Source organism: Anolis carolinensis, unplaced genomic scaffold (assembly GCF_035594765.1).
Source record: "Anolis carolinensis isolate JA03-04 unplaced genomic scaffold, rAnoCar3.1.pri scaffold_11, whole genome shotgun sequence".
NCBI classification, from domain to species: Eukaryota; Metazoa; Chordata; class Lepidosauria; order Squamata; family Dactyloidae; genus Anolis; species Anolis carolinensis.
The window spans coordinates 15,178,208-15,198,330 of NW_026943822.1; the positions used below are offsets into that span (position 1 = coordinate 15,178,208).

The 20,123-nt window shown below is 40.4% G+C and overlaps 1 protein-coding gene across 1 annotated transcript in view; it reads left to right on the forward strand.

The window, feature by feature from the left end:
- LOC100559952 (NAD(P) transhydrogenase, mitochondrial) overlaps positions 1–19,232 on the forward strand; it is a 49,854-nt gene extending 30,622 nt beyond the window's left edge. Inside the window, exons 14-22 of the mRNA XM_008120866.2 lie at positions 2,423–2,618; positions 4,951–5,184; positions 6,644–6,804; positions 9,380–9,559; positions 12,762–12,921; positions 14,029–14,110; positions 15,352–15,470; positions 17,108–17,223; positions 18,798–19,232. Of these exons, the coding sequence (XP_008119073.1) occupies positions 2,423–2,618; positions 4,951–5,184; positions 6,644–6,804; positions 9,380–9,559; positions 12,762–12,921; positions 14,029–14,110; positions 15,352–15,470; positions 17,108–17,223; positions 18,798–18,950 (1,401 nt within the window). The 3' untranslated portion in view covers positions 18,951–19,232. The remainder of the gene's footprint in view (positions 1–2,422; positions 2,619–4,950; positions 5,185–6,643; positions 6,805–9,379; positions 9,560–12,761; positions 12,922–14,028; positions 14,111–15,351; positions 15,471–17,107; positions 17,224–18,797) is intronic.
- The last annotated feature ends 891 nt before the right edge of the window (positions 19,233–20,123 follow it).

Sequence of the window (20,123 nt, forward strand, 5' to 3'; positions counted from 1 at the left end):
GTACCGCTCCGGTGGGAAGGTAATGGCTTTCCATGCAGTCATGCCAGTGGCCACATGACGTAGGTGTCTACGGACAATGCCGGCTCTTCTGCTTAGAAATGGAGATGAGCACCAACCCCCAGAGTCAGATATGACTGGACTTAACGTCAGGGGAAACCTTTACCTTTACCTAAAATAAACATTAAATATTACATAATGAAAAATAAAATAAGGTGTAAACACTAAGCTAATCTGGGAATCTGCTATTGCAACACATCCAAGGTGGCTTATAAAAAGGCAAAAAATATAGTAGAGTCTCACTTATCCAACATAAACGGGCCGGCAGAATGTTGGATAAACGAAAATGTTGGATAATAAGGAGGGATTAAGGAAAAGCCTATTAAACGTTAAATTACATTATGATTTTACAAATTAAGCACCAAAATGTCATCGACAGAAAAAGCAATTCAATACACAGTAACATTATGTAATAATTATTATATTTACGAATTTAGCACCAAAACATCACAATGTATTGAAAACCTTGACTACAAAAACATTGACTACTAAAAATTGACTACAAATAAAGATAGAATTCATAAAATGAACTTACAGTAATAACATTGTCGGAAGTTAAATCCGTAAAAAGTTCAGTCATTGCGACCTAGAGAAACTGTTGTGGATCCGGGCGGAAGGCAGACTGCGTTGGATAATCTAGAATGTTGGATAAGCGATACTCTATTGTACAGTGAAAGACATACAGTTCAAGTGTACAGAAATATGTACAGTAGAGTCTCACTTATCCAAGCCTCACTTATCCAAGGTTCTGGATTATCCAAGGCATTTTTGTAGTCAATGTTTTCAATATATCGTGATATTTTGGTGCAAAATTCATCAATACAGTAATTACAACATAACATGACTGCGTATTGAATTACCTTTTCTGTCAAATTTGTTGTATAACATGATGTTTTGGTGCTTACTTTGTAAAATCATAACCTAATTTGATGTTTAATAGGCTTTTCCTTAATCCCTCCTTTTTATCTAAGATATTCGCTTATGCAAAGTTCGGCCAGCCCGTTTAGCTTGGATAAGTGAGACTCTACTGTATATTTAAACACAGAAAACACAGAATGACTTTCAAAAGTTTGGGTGAAAATTGAGGAATCCAATTTAAAACATCCAAATGCATCCAGGTTTAGTGTTTGTTTTCTTACACATAGAGCTCCTACATGCATTCATTGCATCTGAAAGAGATACCAGAACAAAAGTGCATGAATGTTAACTACCTTGCTTTGTTTGTCCAGAAAAAAAAGAATTAAAGACATGGATGTACCATTGTGCTTTTGACCCCAAATAGGACCAAAAATCTATCCTTGCACTTTATCATTGCCCTTATCTGCTACCATATGATCATGCACTTTATTGATCAGCCTATCCTTTATTGATACAATTGGTCCACACACCCAAGAAGAAAACACAAAATGTATTCAGTTGCTGATTAATGCTTTTTATTATTGTTAGAATGTTGTTGTTTTATTCTGTTTACATTGTGAATTGCATTTTCATGTAATTACATTTTAACTGTGTTGTTGGGCCTCCCATGTAAGCCGCCCCGAGTCCCTTTGAGGAGATGGAGGCATGGTACAAAAATAAAGTTTTTGTTATTATTATTATTATTTTATTATGATACAGCAAACAAGATAGATATGCTGGATTTCATATCACAAAATCACAAGTCGAACACTTCCCAAGTGTCTAGGACTGTGTGATGTATTTTTGGATGATGCGCGCAGATCCCAGTCGGGTGGTCTTTTGCAGTTGGCAGATCGTGATTTTGTCAATGCCTATTGTTTCCTTATTATTATTATTATTATTATTATTATTATTATTATTATTATTATTATTATTATTATAAGTATGACACAGCAAACAAGATAGATATGCTGGATTTCGTATCACAGAATCACAAGTTGAACACTTCCCAAGTGTCTAGGACTGTGTGATGTATTTTTGGATGACGTGTGCAGATCCCAGTAGGGTGGCCTTTTGCAGTTGGCAGATCGTAATTTTGTCAATGCCTATTGTTTCCAAATTCCAGCTGAGATCTTTTGGCATGGCACCCAGTGTGCCCATCACCACAGGGACCACCTGCACTGGTTTCTGCCAGAGTCTTTGAAGTTCAATCTTGAGGTCCTGATAGCGGCTGAATTTTTCCTGTTGTTTCTCGTCAATGCGATTGTCACCTGGGATGGCAACATCAATGATCCAAACTTTTCTTCTTCTTCTTCTTCTTCTTCTTCTTCTTCTTCTTCTTCTTCTTCTTCTTCTTCTTCTTCTTCTTCTTCTTCTTCTTCTTCTTCTTCTTAAAACAACAATAGACTTTGTAGTGTTGCAGATTGCCTTAATCATTCAAACACTTTCCCTTTTTAAAAAACTTTAGATGATGTATCTGGGCTCAGGCCTCTGCTGCGTCGGCGCATTGGCAGGGTTGTCCAGTCAGAGTACATCAAGACTTGGCAATGCTCTGGGCATGATTGGGGTTGCCGGTGGCATCGCCGCAACGCTGGGCGCCCTGAAACCGTCACCAGAACTGCTGGCCCAGATGTCTACGGCCATGGCCATGGGGGGCACCATGGGTGAGTCCGCACTCATTTACACTCTGTCCTTGGGAAATCCAGTATTTTCTGCCTTTCTCTCTTACATACGTCACCTTTATTACAGATAAAATGGAATCTCTTACGTCTGCCCGCGATCCAGAGTCACCTGCAGAACAATAACATGCCACTCAGGTTTGCAGAACAAAAATACAGGAACTTTATTGATTCCAAGAGATTAAAAAAACAGTAATAATTACAATGGTCCCTCTGATCACTTACTCCACAGTCATAAACAGTCCTTTCTCGGTCCACAAATCTGCTTCAGAGAAGAATACAGTCCTGATTCTTCTCCCTCTTTTGTCAGCAGCAAACAGGACTCAAAATAGCAAGGCCTCTCTGAGTAAACGGCAGCACTGAAAAAACTTGTCCAAACTGGTTCTGCAGCAGCAGAACAGAAACAGTATCAAATCATTCTCCAGGTCTTTGTAGGCTCAGCCAATTGGCTTCATGCACTTCATTTTCCAGTTAAAACACATAGCACAGTGCCTTTGCAAACCATGACAACATTTCTTTTCCAATGACCTTATAGAGGGCCACTTCACCTATGAACAGCCAATCTAAATGACATAATAGAAGGCCACTTCACCTTGCAACAGCCTTTGTGATCCAGACATGTACACATACATACATACTACTTAACTAGCTAATATTCTATTCTGAGTTTATTGAGAAACACTCACTAAAAGTTGCTCATTCCAAAGAGGCATCGAACAACTCGTCCATGAAGCTCTCATCCATTCCAAACCTCCCATTGGGAAGATAGCCTTTTTATGGCTATTGCTAGCAATATGATAATCTCTGTACCAAAGTGCCTCCTGTCCCAATATCACTTGGGAATTAAGGTATATTCTACTCCAAAAGGTGGCACTCTAGACTAAGAAAGGAAAAATAATAATAATGAAGTTAGATATGTATATTTAAACACAGGAAACATTTCATCTGGAACCAAACCAAACTAAGGAAAAAAAGTAGTTTGTCATGACAGTAATGTTTATTTACATATGTTATGTTACTTCCCCAACGTCCTTTTGGACCCTCACACTGCTAGCAATTATAGTCATACCGAGTTGACTTTAAAAATCAATTTGTAACTTGGAAAAAAAATGGATTCCATTTTTCCCATAAAACTCAAACTTGCAAATCTCTTCTTGAAACATTTTGTATGAAGTTCTATTCTGTTGTGTGTTTAGCCTCATATTGTTACCCTACAGTTACAAGATTCGTTTTGAAATCCAAGTATATTTATATATCCTGGACGGTTTTTCGAAAGTTTGGGTGACAATTGAGGAATCCAATTTAAAACATCGAAATGTATCCACTTAGTCTAGGTTTAGTGTTTTGTTTTCTTAAACGTAGAGCTCCTAAATGCATTCATTGCATCTGAAAGAGACGACAGGACAATAGTGCGCGAATGTAACTACTGCACAAACTCATCTCTTGTGAGAATGTGTTCCTTTAAAAGGACATGTCGGGTATAAATCTCATGAGTGCAGAGTATGGAGAACACACTGAATCTGGATGATGGCCCTGTGGAAATCTAAATCCTATGTATTGGTTCTTTTATCTGCGAAGAGGGGAAGGGGAAGCTGTTGATCTACTCACATTTCGAACTGCTAGGTTGTCAGAAACTGGGGCTAACAGTGGGAGCTCACCCTACTCCCTGGATTTGAACCATCGACCTTTCAGTCAGCAAGTTCAGCAAATCATCAATTTAACCCGCTGTGCCATGAGGGGCTCCTAGGTGAACATTATACAGTCATACCTTGACTTTTTTTTGCATAGATTTGTTTCAAATCTTCTCTCTAGGAATCTTTAGATCCTCCAGCACAATACTATGGCCAACCTCCAGCTGAAGACAACTATAGAAGTATGCTGGAACACCTAGGAATTCCTAGAGAGGTGTTCTCTTAGATAAAAACTTGAATGGGGTTCCTGGGCCCATAACCCAGCAAACATGGAAGGCTGACTGTATTACTATTGACTCAGGAGACTCTGTCAAGATCACAACACCATAAGAATTTGTAACCCAAATCACCCTGGTTTTACTCTGCAGTCTCCATTGTTTCTCTCATCATTTCCTGAGACTCGTCTTGAAAAAAGATTTCCGAGGAGGAGGCTTGAAATGAGGTTATAATTTCCCCATCGTCTTTCCTTTTGCACCAAAAAGGGAAAACATCTTCAGAAAGTAAACAGCCCTTTTGTTACTTAACTGGCTTGTTTATATTTTTGGAGAGTGGTATGAAATACAATCGAACATTTTTTTAACAAAAATAAAATCTTGGATCTCAACTGCTTCAAATTTTTTTTGCAGGTCTCACCATTGCGAAACGGATTGAAATCTCTGACCTTCCGCAGCTCGTGGCGGCATTTCATAGTCTGGTTGGCTTGGCAGCGGTCCTGACCTGCGTTGCCGAGTACATGATCGAATATCCACACCTTGACGTCCACCCGTCTGCGAATGTCCTTAAAACCGTCGCCTACTTGGGCACCTACATTGGTGGAGTGACATTCAGTGGCTCTTTGGTAGCGTATGGAAAACTGCAAGGTAGGCATCCCATGCACAAATCTGCCTTGTCTTAATTTCAGGAACAATTGCCAAAGGGTCTTAAAGAGCTAGGATCTCTGTTCATAGTGAATTATAATAAGAATTGGTGCCAGCTTGCAGAGAAGCAAGCAAGCAAACAAACAAAAACCTTGATAAAATCATATGGCTGAGTTCCAATAACTGCTTGGGATACAGCAAATTAAATACGGATGGAGTTATGGAGCAGAAGCTCCTCACCATGGAGTCTCACAAGGGATAATGGTTTGGATTACCAGCTATTAAAACTGGTACATTGGTAATAGCCTGGGATGATGGTTGTGATGGGGTCATGGAGCAGAAGCTCCTCACCGTGGAGTCTCACAAGGGATAATGGTTTTGATTGCCAGCTATTGAAACTGGCACATTGGTAATAGCCTGGGATGATGGTTGTGATGGAGTCATGGAGCAAAAGCTCCTCACCATGGAGTCTCACAAGGGATAATGGTTTGGATTACCAGCTATTAAAACTGGTACATTGGTAATAGCCTGGGATGGTGGTTGTGGTGGAGTCATGGAGCAGAAGCTCCTCACCGTGGAGTCTCACAAGGGATAATGGTTTGGATTGCCAGCTATTGAAACTGGCACATTGGTAATAGTCTGGGATGATGGTTGTGGTGGAGTCATGGAGCAGAAGCTCCTCACCATGGAGTTTCACAAAGAATAATGGTTTGGATTGCCAGCTATTGAAACTGGTACATTGGTAATAGCTTGGGATGATGGTTGTGATGGAGTCATGGAGCAGAAGCTCTTCACTATGGAGTCTCACAAGGGATAATGGTCTGGATTGCCAGCTATTAAAACCAATACATTGGTAATAGTCTGGGATGATGGTTGTGATGGCGTCATGGAGCAGAAGCTCCTCACCATGGAGTCTCACAAGGGATAATGGTTTGGATTGCCAGCTATTGAAACTGGTACATTCGTAATAGCCTGGGATGGTGGTTGTGGTGGAGTCATGGAGCAGAAGCTCCTCACCATGGAGTCTCACAAGGGATAATGGTTTTGATTGCCAGCTATTGAAACTGGCACATTGGTAATAGTCTGGGATGATGGTTGTGGTGGAGTCATGGAGCAGAAGCTCCTCACCATGGAGTCTCACAAGAGATAATGGTTTGGATTGCCAGCTAATAAAACTGATACATTGGTAATAGTCTGGGATGATGGTTGTGGTGGAGTCATGGAGCAGAACCTGGTTTTTTTATGAGTCCAAGTTAGAGTCCATCAGCTTTTAACAGATCAACTATGGAGTCCAAACTATGGAGTACACTATCCAGTGCCAAAAAGACTATCTTAAGCTACTATCTTTCTGAAAATGGTGAGGATAGAGTTGACATTGCCGTTTCTCCTCCCCTTTAGAGCAAGAAAGGGGAAAATCAAATGTGCATTCAATAATGTGTAAATTTCTACATTGTTGTCCCAGGTATATTGAACTCTGCCCCACTTCTGCTGCCCGGTCGCCATTATTTGAATGCTGGATTGTTGACAGCTTCGGCAGGTGGAATGATTCCTTTTATGATGGACGCCAGCTACACCACTGGCATGGCTTGCCTTCTTGGCGTTTCGGGGCTCTCTTCAATCATGGTAGGAATACAGATGATGCTGCTGAGTGTCGTTTTTCTTCAAAACAGTTGAGAGCCTATTCAAGCCAGAACTTCATAGAACTTCATAGAACTCATAATGCTATGAGAAGTGTTAGAAGATAGGAAGGAACTTGGTAGAACTCATTATGGGAAAGCTGGAAGGTGGTAATTGTATGTTTTGGACAACGAACTTCATGTATGGAAGTTGTCCCAAGCCTGGTGTGCTATACATGGGTCTCTTCATCCTTTAGAAAGGACATGGTATTTTGCATAGGCCAACCTCACCTATACAACCATTCCAGCCAAAGTCAACTACTGTCTGTTAGGAATTATGGGAGTTGAAGTCCAAAACACCTGGAGGGCTGAAGTTTGCCCATGCTTGGTCTAGATCCTCTAGCACAGTGCTATGGCCAACCTCCAGCTGAAGTCAACTATACAACCATTCCAGCCAAAGTCAACTACTGTCTGTTAGGAATTATGGGAGTTGAAGTCCAAAACACCTGGAGGGACGAAGTTTGCTCATGCCTGAACTAATCAATAGAGTAGTATCTTCAACATATTTTGTGCCGCCAGCTCAATGCCTAGCATCATTTGCTAATATCAAGAGACTATATGCCTCAACGTTCAGGTTCAGCATAGGTTTGATCCTAGCCCTTGGTCCTAGATTGTCCGTGCCAATCTCTAAGTCAGAGACCAGCATCAGTCACTGACCTATTTTTATTGGGACCACTCTCAGACTTTTCAGATGCCAATATTTATTTGTTTATTTATTTATTTGCAGTATTTATATTCTGCCCTTCTCACCCCGAAGGGGACTCAGGGCGGATTTCAATGTACACATACATGGCAAACATTCAGTGCCATAGACATGCGACACACAGAGACACAAATACTTACTATTTTGCCAAAATGTGTTCTAACTGGTTGATAGAGTTCCGTCACAGAGTTTTGATATGAGTGCCCACGTTGCGAATATGCCACAACAAAAAGATGATGATAAATTTAGTAAACAAACAAATAAATTTGGCACATCCTGTGCTGTAGAGCGTTAACAAGGCCATTGGGGAGGTCTACTTGCTCTATCTTAGTTTATGACCAAAAAACAATACAGAAGGCTATTTCGTTGTAAATAAAGCATTTTGTTTGACCTGTTGTGTATGCAAGAAATGGCACCCAAATGCCATGTCGCCTATTTTGAATTTCAAATAAAATAGTGCCAACATCTCTAATTTAATATCCAGCATCTGCTCAACAACAGCAAGAGGCAGCTGTGGGTGGAACGGGGTGGGATTGTTCCTGGGACTCCGCAAAGCCCTCTTCAAAATATTTGTGCAGCTCTATAGAAATTCCATAACAAATCCAGTGGAACCCCAGCAGATCCCACAAACCACAAGTGCAGGGCTCCAAAAAGCCTTTGAGCTGTGGGTAGAGCAGTCAAATAAGCCGTGGGGTTTAAGTCGTCAGATGTCCTTGTAATCCTAGACTCGAGGGGGAGAGACGAGAGAAAGAGACTATAAAGTAGTGCAGGGAAAGAGACTTCACTGCCGAAATGTATGGTCCCTTGACGTCCTGTTGACATACATAAATCTATATATATAAAAGGGTAATGAAATTTCGGCCTAGGACAAAACAACAAAACTACACATCCCAGAAACACTAAACTTGGCAGCACAACCCCTCATCCATGCCTCTACGTTCATACAACAAAAAGAAAAGAAAAATAAAGTCCTAATTAGAGGGAGAGGAATAATTGTTTTTAGCCAGTTGCTGCCAGTTAGAAGGCTAAGTTCCATCAGGGAAAAACTTTTACCCTTTACCTTAACTACCACCAATACCTCAATACTTTATTTCCCATACCACCATACTTCGCCACAGCAACTCGTGCCCGGGCACAGCTAGTCTATATATATAAAAGGGTAATGAAATTTCGGCCTAGGACAAAACAACAAAACTACACATCCCAGAAACACTAAACTTGGCGGCACAACCCCTCCTCCATGCCTCTACGTTCATACAACAAAAATAAAATAAAAAGAAAATCCTAATTAGAGGGAGAGGAATAATTGTTTTTATCCAATTGCTGCCAGTTAGAAGGCTAAGCTCCGCCCACTTGGTCTCCTAGCAACCCACTCAGCCCATGGGACAGGCAGAATTAGGCCTCACTTAAGCCTCTTCCACACTGCCTATAAAATACAGATTATCTGATTTTAACTGGATTATATGGCAGTGTAGACTTAAGGCCCTTCCACACAGCTATATAACCCATTTATAATGGACTTAATGTCAGGGGAAAACCTTTACCCTTTACCTTAACTACCACCAATTCCTACCGGCTGTTAGGAATTGTGGGAGTTGAAGTCCAAAACACCTGGAGGGCTGAAGTTTGCCCATGCCTGTTTTATATTTATGGTTAGCCACCTTGATTCCCTATTATCGAGAGGAAGGTTGGGTGCTTTGTCCAATCCAAAAGCTGAGTTCTCATTTGTTTTCTCTTTTGGATTAAGTTCCAGTCACGATGTTACTGAAGCCTAACACAGATCCCATTTTCCTTGCCTCCTGGGTTGTGTTTCCTCCAGGGAGTTACATTGACGGCAGCTATTGGCGGAGCAGACATGCCAGTTGTGATTACTGTTCTCAACAGCTACTCCGGATGGGCCTTGTGTGCGGAAGGCTTTCTCCTTGACAACAACCTGATGACTATTGTTGGCGCCTTGATTGGTTCTTCTGGGGCCATCCTGTCTTACATCATGTGCGTGGTACGTTCAACATATATGTTCTGTGGCCACTGTGGTCCTCACGAGAAAAATAAACAAGGTTACATTTTTGTCTCATCAATATGGTATACTTAAATAAATACTGATATACCATTAAATAAAGAACAGCATGCAAAAAAACAGGGGAATTCCAGACAGGAAACAATTAGGGCCAGCTAACGCCTCCTAAGCAAGAATCAACCAGGCTTTGAAGCTGAAGATATATACTGTATATACAGTAGAGTCCCACTTATCCAACATAAATGGGCCGGCAGAATGTTGGGTAAGCGAATATGTTGGATAATAAGGAGGCATTAAGGAAAAGCTTTAATTAAACATCAAATTAGGTTATGATTTTACAAATTAAGCACCAAAACATCATGTTATACAACAAATTTGACACAAAAAGTAGTTCAATACGCAGTAATGCTATGTAGTAATTACTGTATTTATGAATTTAGCACCAAAATATCACGATATATTGAAAACATTGACTACAAAAATGCCTTGGATAATCCAGAACGTTGGATAAGCGAGTGTTGGATAAGTGAGACTCTACTGTAATAATAGAGACAAATAATAAATGTTCCATACATACTTGTGCTTATGTATCCTTTTAATAATAATAGAGTAAAATAATACATGTTATAATAGTAATAATAAATACAGCAAAATAATACATGTAATAATAAATAGAGTAGAAGAATAAATGCAATAATAATACTTAGATCAGAGTGAAATAATAAATGTATTAATAATAATAAGCGAGTGTTGGATAAGTGAGACTCTACTGTATCTATTTTTATTTCTGAAATTTACTACTCTCGGCTTATACTTGAGTCAATGTTTTCCCAGTTTTTGGTGGTAATATTAGGTGCCTTGGCTTATATTCGGGTCGGCTTGTACTTGAGCATATATGGTAAACCCCACTTGTTTAGTTTCCAACAGACCTCACAACCTCTGATGATGCCTGCCATAGATGTGGGCGAAACGTCAGGAGAGAATGCTTCTGGGACATGGCCATACAGCCCGGAAAATTCACAGCAATCCATTGATTTCGACCATGAAAGCCTTCAATAACACAGTATGGTATATATTTAATGGCTTATCAAGCAGTAGGAAAGGATCTAAACTACATCGCAGTTTGATATCATGTTAAATAACATGGTTCCGTCCTATAGACTCCTATAGATATTTTATGGTACAGATATCTTACAGGGTATTTTACAAATCTTGGGATATAACCATGACAATTAAAATGGGGACGGATAATATAATGTTGTTTTAAAGAGATACGGGGAGGGATCTGCTGCAACAGCCCTAAAGCCAATATCCAGATGTCTGAGACAGCTCCCAGGCCCAGACAGCATAATCAATGGTCAGCCATGGAAAGACTCTGATATAAAGCCAGTGAAGAGGTTTATGATGAGACTTTGGGGATTTTTTGGGACAAAGGTTGTTTATTTATTTATCTATTTAGGAAATGCTGGTCACGGAACACATATACAAGCTGAGTAAGGAGAGCGAGCAAGCGATGACTCTTTCAGCCAGTATTGCTTCTCCCAAAGCGAGCAACATGCTCTTGGAACTCTCTCCCAACCATCTGCAAAATCTTACATTTTTATTACCTTCACTCATTGTGTCCTAACTGTCTCTCTCTCCCTGCTGTGAAAACTAATTGAGTTTGCCTCACTAGAACCATTGCTTATATTCGTTCTTCGTTATTCTCTAAGTCCGCACTGCAAGATTGAGAAACTACGTACACTTGGATAATATATTGGCGAAGGCTTTCATGGCTGGAATCATTGGGTTGCTGTGAGTCTTTCGAACTGTTTGGCCATGTTCCAGAAGCTTTCTCTCCTGACATTTCGCCCACATCTCTGGCAGGCATCCTCACAACCTCTGAGGATGCCTGCCATAGATGTGGGTGAAACGTCAGGAGAGAAAGCTTCTGGAACATGGCCATACAGTTCGAAAGACTCACAGCAACTGTACAGTTGGATAGCTCTAAAAAGGAAAAAAAAAAAAGACTGATCTCAGTGTGTTAAAGCACTGAACTGCTGAACTTGCACAGGTTCAAATCCCGGGAGCGGAATGAGCGCCCGCTGTTAGCTCCAGCTCCTGCCAACCTAGCAGTTCGTAAACATGCAAATGTGAGTAGATCAATAGGTACCGCTCCGGCGGGAAGGTAACGGCGCTCCATGCAGTCATGCTGGCCACATAACCTTGGAGGTGTCTACGGACAACGCCGGCTCTTCGGCTTAGAAATCGAGAAGAGCACCAACCCCCAGAGTCGGTCACGACTGGACTTAACGTCGGGGAAAACCTTTACCTTTAAGGGATCCTCTTAGGTTTCTCGAAAAAATTTGAATTTCCTAGAATATTTCTTGGCCTGGAAACATGCTGAAGATGCCATCCTAACCAGAGAGATGAACATTACTTAATTAAAAGTGCCATTGTGTTACATTTATACTAAAAGACTAAAATAAAATGTTGCCACTTGGGCCCCATGTATGATGCCATATAAATCCAGATTATCTGCTTTGAACTGGATTATATGGCCGTGTAGACTCATATGATCTGGTTCAAATTAGGTAGTGTGATTGTCCAGTTTGATAATCTGGATTATACAGCGGTGTAGAAGGGGTCTAAGTTGGAAATACAGCGAAAAGTATTTATCTTCTCTTGCTTTTCCCCCTTTCCATTGCCTCTGCCAGGATTTCCAAGGTAGGAACAAAATTAATCTAATTCTCATGATATTCGGCATCATTGAATGGGATCTGGACATATCATCTGTATGGTAGCTCTGTTCAAGCTGGTGGAGATGTGGCACCCAATGAATCCAAGGGTCAGACCTGATTTAAGCACAAACTAAGATATAACGGCGCTCCATGCAGTCATGCCAGCCACATGACCTTGGAGGTGTCTATGGACAATGCCGGTTCTTCAGCTTAGAAATTGAGATGAGCACCAACCCCCAGAATCGGACACGACTAGACTTAATGTCAGGGGAAAACCTTTACCTTTACCTAAGATATAAAACCATGCCTTGAATTATCCAGGGTTAATCGTTGCACTGAATGCAAAATGAGGTTGAAGTCATTTCCTTGTGTCTCAATTGACTCCAAACCCATGTCAATTCTTTTCATTGGACCTTGAAGCAATTTTTTTGTTTTTTTTTAACCTAAGTTTTGTGATCACCCAGGCCATGAACCGATCTTTGCCCAATGTCATTTTGGGCGGATACGGAACGACATCTACAGCTGGAGGAAAACCCATGGAAATTGTTGGAACGCATACCGAAATTGGGACTGACCAAACCATTGAGCTAATCAAAGAAGCTAACTCGATCATCATCACACCCGGTATGAGTTCCCATGGAACTTTATTGAACTGCACAGTTGTAGGCAATCTATTCTCGGCTATGTTATGCTATTCCTTCTATAGCTGTATATGGTGTTGTTTTCACTGTGTTATTCAATGGATATAAAAGTTTGTGAAATGTAGAAGATAGAGGCAAGCAAGTGAGAGAGCCTTTTCAGTGATGGTACCAAAGTTATAGAATGCCTTTCCCAAAGAAGTCTGCCTTTATCATTTACTTGTTATTTATACTTTAGTTTTGTCACTCTTGGAGCCTCCAGTGGCGTAGTGGGTTAAACCGCTGAGATGCCAAACTTGCTGACCGAAAGGTTGGCAGTTCGAATCCAGGGAGTGGAGTAAGCTCCCGCTGTCAGCTCCAGCTCCTGTTAACCTAGCAGTTCAAAAACATGTGAATATAAGTAGATCAATAGGTACCACACCAGCAGGAAGATAATGGCACTCCATGCAGTCATGCCGGCCACATGGCCTTGGAGGTGTCTATGGACAACGCCGGCTCTTCAGCTTAGAAATGAAGATGAGCACCAACCGCCAGAGTCGGTCACGACTGGACTTAACGTCAGGGGAAAACCTTTACCTTAAAGTGATCCTCTTAGGTTTCTCGAATAAATTTGAATTTCCTAGAATATTTCTGGCCCTGGAGGGTAACAGGAAACGTGCTGAAGATGCCATCCTAACCAGAAATATGAACATTACTTAATTAAAAGTGTCATTATGTTACATTTATACTAAAAGGCTAAAATAAAATGTTGTCACTAGGGCCCCATGTATGATGCCATATAAATCCAGATTATCTGCTTTGAACTGGATTATATGGCAGTGTAGACTCATATAATCCAGTTCAGATTACATAATTTAGATTGTCCGATTTGATAATCTGGATTATATGGCAGTTTAGAAGGGGCCTAAGTTGGAAATACAGCAAAAAGTATTTATCTTCTCTTGCTTCTCCCCCTTTGCATTGGCTCTGCCAGGATTTCCAAGGCAGGAACAAAATTAATCTAATTCTCATGATATTCGGTATCATTGAATGGGATCTGGACTTAATGTTTACTTTACTTTTACTTTTACCTTTACCTTTGTCACTCATGTAGGATGGGGCCTTTGTGCAGCCAAGGCTCAATACCCCATTGCCGACATGGTGAAAATGCTAACTGAGCAAGGAAAGAAAGTCAGGTAAGTATAATCAATCTGTTGATGTAAGCATTTCAATAAGAAAAAAATCCTGATAAGACACAAGAGAGCTACTATGGTTCCAATCCGTTAGCCACATAAATTGTGGTCTTTATTAATAATAATAATAATAATAATAATAATAATAATAATAATAATAACTTTATTCTTGTACCCTGCCTCTATCTCCCCGCAGGGAGTCAGGGCGGCTTACAAATGCAAAAGAGTATACATACAAAAACATCAAATACAGTAGAGTCTCACTTATCCAAGTCTCGCTTATCCAAGCTTCTGGATTATCCAAGCCATTTTTGTAGTCAATGTTTTCAATATATCGTGATATTTTGGTGCTAAATTCGTAAATACAGTAATTACAACATAACATTACTGCGTATTGAACTGCTTTTTCTGTCAAATGATGTTTTGGTGCTTAATTTGTAAAATCATAACCTAATTTGATGTTTAATAGACTTTTCCTTAATCCCTCCTTATTATTCAAGATATTCACTTATCCAAGCTTCTGCCGGTCCATTTAGCTTGGATTAGTGAGACTCTACTGTACTTTTTTTCGTGTCAGGAGCTACTTGAGAAACTGCTGGTGGGAGAGAATTGGCTGTCTGCAAGGATATTGCCCAGGGGACGTCCGGATGTTTTTGATGTTTTGGCCATCCTTGTGGGAGGCTTCTCTCATGTTCCAACTCGGAGCTGGAGCTGATAGAGGGAGCTCATCCTCACTCTCCCCGGGTGGGATTTGAACCTCAGCAACCCAACCTTCAAGTCACAAGGTTTTAACCCACTATGCCACCAATTGTGAGGTCTGAGGATGCCTGCCATAGATGTGGCCGAAACGTCAGGAGAGAATGCTTCTGGAACATGGCCATACAGCCCGGAAAACTCACAACAACCCCAGTGATTCTGGCCATGAAAGCCTTTGACAACACACTGCACAACAATCTCCCCTATGAGACTGGACCAGCACCTATCTCACAAGGTTGGAAATATAACAAAATCTGCCATCTGTTCCAGTTTAAGAGCAGTCTTCTCCCGCGAAATGCCCTTTGTGAACGCTGGCCGCCCTGCTCCACATATTCTGGTGTTGCAACTGGTTCAGTCTGGAGGTAGACAAGCGTTAGAACTGGCTTGCCTCCACCTGCGTTGCGTAGCTGACATTTATCAGTTCCTTTTTATTAGTTCAGCATGTCTTGGATGTGGAGAGGCCATTCCTTTCTCTCTTGGTCTTCCAGATTTGGCATCCATCCGGTGGCCGGCCGCATGCCAGGGCAGCTGAACGTTCTGTTGGCAGAAGCCGGTGTCCCTTATGATGTGGTGCTGGAAATGGACGAGATAAATGAAGATTTCCCAGGTAAATAACAAGGGTGGAGGGATACAATGAACCTTTTTTATTTTAATGGTTTCACCACCCAGAGGATTTAAATTTTATTGCCTGCTTTTGTACTTAGACCAATATATAATTAGTATTTTGGTAGATAATGAAGCTTACATTCATGATTCTGTAACAGGCATGGGCAAACTTTGGCCCTCCAGGTGTTTTGGACTTCAACTCCCACCATTCCTAACAGCTGGTATTATTATTATCATTATTATTTTAATTCAATTCATGTACTGTGTTTTAAACCTATGTTATATGTTGGGCTTGTCCCCATGTGAGCCGCCCCGAGTCCCTCCAGGGAGATGGTGGTGGGATACAAGAATAAAGTAGTTGTTGTTATTATTATTATTATTATTATTATTATTATTATTATTATTATTATTATTATTATTACTATTATTATTATTATTACTATTATTTTAATTCAATTCATGTATTGTGTTTTAAACCTATGTTATATGTTGGGGTTGGCCCCATGTGAGCCGCCCCGAGTCCCTCCGGGGAGATGGTGGCGGGATACAAGAATAAAGTTGTTGTTGTTGTTGTTGTTGTTGTTATTTTAATTCAATTCATATACTTTGTTTTAAACCTATGTTATATGTTGGGCCTGTCCCCATGTGAGCCGCCCTGAGTCCCTCCGGGGAGATGGTGGTGGGATACAAGAATAAAGTAGTTATTATTATTATTATTATTATTATTATTATTATTATTATTATTATTAAATTCATGTACTGTGTTTTAGACCTATGTTATATGTTGGGCTTGTCCCCATGTGAGCCGCCCTGAGTCCCTCCGGGGAGATGGTGGCGGGATACAAGAATAAAGTTGTTTTTGTTGTTATTATTATTATTATTTTATTAAGACACAGCAAAAAAGATAGATATGCTGGATTTCGTATCACAAAATCACAAGTCGAGCACTTCCCAAGAGTCTAGGACTGTGTGATGTATTTTCGGATGATGCATGCAGATCCCAGTAGGGTGGCCTTTTGCAGTTGGCAGATCGTAATTTTGTCAATGTCTATTGTTTCCAAATGCCGGCTGAGATCTTTTGGCACGGCACCCATATTATTATTATTATTATTATTATTATTATTATTATTATTATTAGTATTATTATGGTATCATAATAAAAACCTTGTAAAATTAGAGCAGAAGTCTGTATGTTCTGTTTCCAGCACTGGCTCAATGTTTCTTTCTTGCGCAGCACAAAGACAACAACTATTGTTTGTATCTACGTATAAGTAGAAACTACAAGGGGTGGACAAATTGAATCATTGTTTTTTCAGGCCCTTCCTTGGGGCGGTTGGCAGGAACAAAATCACATCATCTGCCCAACAAAATGGTCTTGTTTACAGACATTCCCAGCGCCGTATGGGATTGAAGCTACTCCGGAGCCACCACAGTAATGGGTTGTGTCCAAATTATGCAGGTTGGGTTGGGATATTTTGCAGCTCACAGTGAAGGATATTCTGCGTTTTTTCCTCTATTCTACATACAGAGGCATGATTAGATTGCTAGTCGGATCCTGATTTCATGCTACTTAGGATAGCCTTTTCCATCAAAGGGATGTAAACCATATTTTGCCATTGCTTTGCTTCTCTCTCTCAGACACAGATCTGACTCTGGTGATCGGTGCCAATGACACTGTGAACTCTGCAGCCCAGGAAGATCCAAATTCAATTATAGCTGGTATGCCTGTATTGGAGGTCTGGAAATCTAAGCAAGTAAGTAATAACCAGAGGCTGGTAGTGATTTGTTCGTTCTGCGGCTGTGGAATTTCGCTCCACATGAGCATAAACAATAGTCGGTGCGAAACAGAAACAGGCCGAGGACTTCTCTCTTCACTACAAAAGGAGATTGCAAGAAGAGCAGTCCCTGGGTTATCATTTCAGAATTAAGCATATATATGTGTGTGTGTGTGTGTGTGTGTGTGTGTGTGTGTGTGTATAGTAAAGATTTTCACCTGACATTAAGTCTAGTTGTGTCCGACTCGGAGTTGGTGCTCATCTCTATTTCTAAGCCGAAGAGCCGGCGTTGTCCATAGATGTGGCCAGCATGACTGCATGATGCACTGTTACCTTCCCGCCGGAGCGGTACCTATTGATCTACTCACATTTGCATGTTTTCAAACTGCTAGGTTGGCAGAAGCTGGGGCTAACAGCAGGAACTCACCTGCTGTCTATATACAGTAGAGTCTCACTTATCCGGCAGAATGTTGGATAAGCGAAAATTTTGGATAATAAGGAGTGATTACGGAAAAGCCTATTAAATGTCAAATTATGTTATGATTTTACAAATTAAGCACCAAAATAACATGTTTTACAACAAATGGACAGAAAAAGCCGTTCAATACATGATAACATTATGTAATAATTACTGTATTTATGAATTTAGCACGAAAGCTTCACAATGTATTGCAAAATTGACTACAAAAACATTGACTTCTAAAAGGCAAACTGCGCTGGATAATACAGAATGTTGGATAAGCGAAGGTTGGATAAGCGAGACTGTGGCGCAGGCTGGAGAGCAGCTGCAATGAATCACTGCAATGAATCACTTTGACCAGGAGGTCATGAGTTCGAGGCCCGCTTGGAGCCTATGTTTGTTTGTCTTTGTTCTATGTTAAAAGGCATTGAATGTTTGCCTATATGTATAATGTGATCCGCCCTGATTTCCCTTTGGGGTGAGAAGGGCGGAATATAAATGCTGTATGTATATATATATATATATATATATATATATATATATATATATATATATCAGGCCCACAGTGGCGCAGCGTGATAAAACTTGCAGACCGAAAGGTTGGTGATTCGAATCCGGGGAGCAGAGTGAGCGCCTGCTGTTAGCCCCAGCTTCTGCCAACCTAGCAGTTCAAAATTATGCAAATGTGAGTAGATTAATAGGTACCGCTCCGGCAGGAAGGTAACAGTGCTCCATGCAGTCATGCCGGCCACATGACCTTGGAGGTGTCTATGGACAATGTCGGCTCTTCAGCTTAGAAATGAAGATGAGCACCAACTCCCAGAGTTGGACACGACTGGACTTGTTGTCAGGGGAAAACCTTTGCCTTTATATATGGAGGAAATGGGAATAACAAGGGTTTTGCCATGTCAGTTTCATCAGCTTTGATACCCAAAATTCTTCCAAGAATCTGTGACATTATGCTCTCTGTTTGGAAAAAAGTGGCATTATATATGTTGGGTTTAATAATTTCTCATAGAAAACCACCGGATATGCCGAGAATTACGTACACCCAATTTCCTAAATGTGATTTGTCATTTTGTTTCTCCACCAGGTCATTGTCATGAAGCGCACTTTGGGAGTGGGCTATGCTGCCGTGGACAACCCCATTTTTTACAAGCCAAATACCTCAATGCTCCTTGGAGATGCAAAGAAAACCTGTGATGCTCTGCAAGCTAAAATCAGGGAGGCCTATTATGTCCATTAGTGTTTCCAGTCAGAATTAGAAACCAGGCAGTGAGAAACAATATGGAATATTCTTAATTTCATCGGGAGAGTTGAGCACTTTGAAATCAATGCAACTTGGAACAGTAACTCTGATTGGGTTGGATGCATAATGTGTATTGTTTCAGGACAGAGGCAGTTTCTTGGCTATACACAATTGCGAGGAAGGTGAAACATATTAGATTATGTGAAAATGTAGCAGCTTCTATGCCTTTATGGGTGAAAATGTAAATCTCTGTATTTATTAAAAAATAATTCTGCCTAATTTGTGGATCAATTGATTTCTATTTTGCTACACCACCAAGGCAAACGGTGGGGATATGCAAAGTGGGAATACAGTAGATTACTACATAGCATTAATGTGTAATGAACTACTTTTTCTGTCAAATTTGTTGTATAACATGATGTTTTGGTGCTTAATTTGTAAAATCATAACCTATTTTGATGTTTAATAGACTTTTTCTTAATCTCTCCTTATTATCAAACATATTCACTTATCCAACATTCTGCCGGCCCGTTTATATTGGATAAGTGAGACTCTACTGTACCTTTAGTTGAGAGGATAGAGGACTGGATATGAAGGAGTGCGGGATATAAACAGTTTTGGGACAAAACCCGCCTTGTATGGAAACAGTCAAGTGCCATCCAGAACCTCACCGAATCCTGGGCTTCATGTTGTCTTGGGCATGAGGAACATTCTCTATAAGTGAACAAAATCTGTTTATATAACTATTTCCCTGTCTCTGATTTCAAACAGGAAAAAACAAGTTTCATAGAAATGCAATTTGGAAGAAAAGGAGTGTGTTTTTCTTCTCTATTTGACTATTGTAAAACAATAGGTCAAGGGGTTTGCTGTTGCATTTCCAACGGGTGGGATGCTTTCCCTTTATCACTCTAGCCCAGTGATCTTTTAAAAAGCTGTTTTGGACTTTCCGGGGGGTTCAAAAGGAGTCCTTGTCTAACAAGACACACACAAGAAACGAAAAGGTCCAAAACATGATCCAAAACCATGCATGGGAAATTGTATTAACCGCTGTGCAAAGCCAAGATGCCCTTTTCCTGACAGTCATAAGAAACAACAATGGACAGTGAAAGCATTTGCACTTTATTAGGGAGATGACTGCGAAAGATATTTCTCGCTGTAAAAACAGCACAT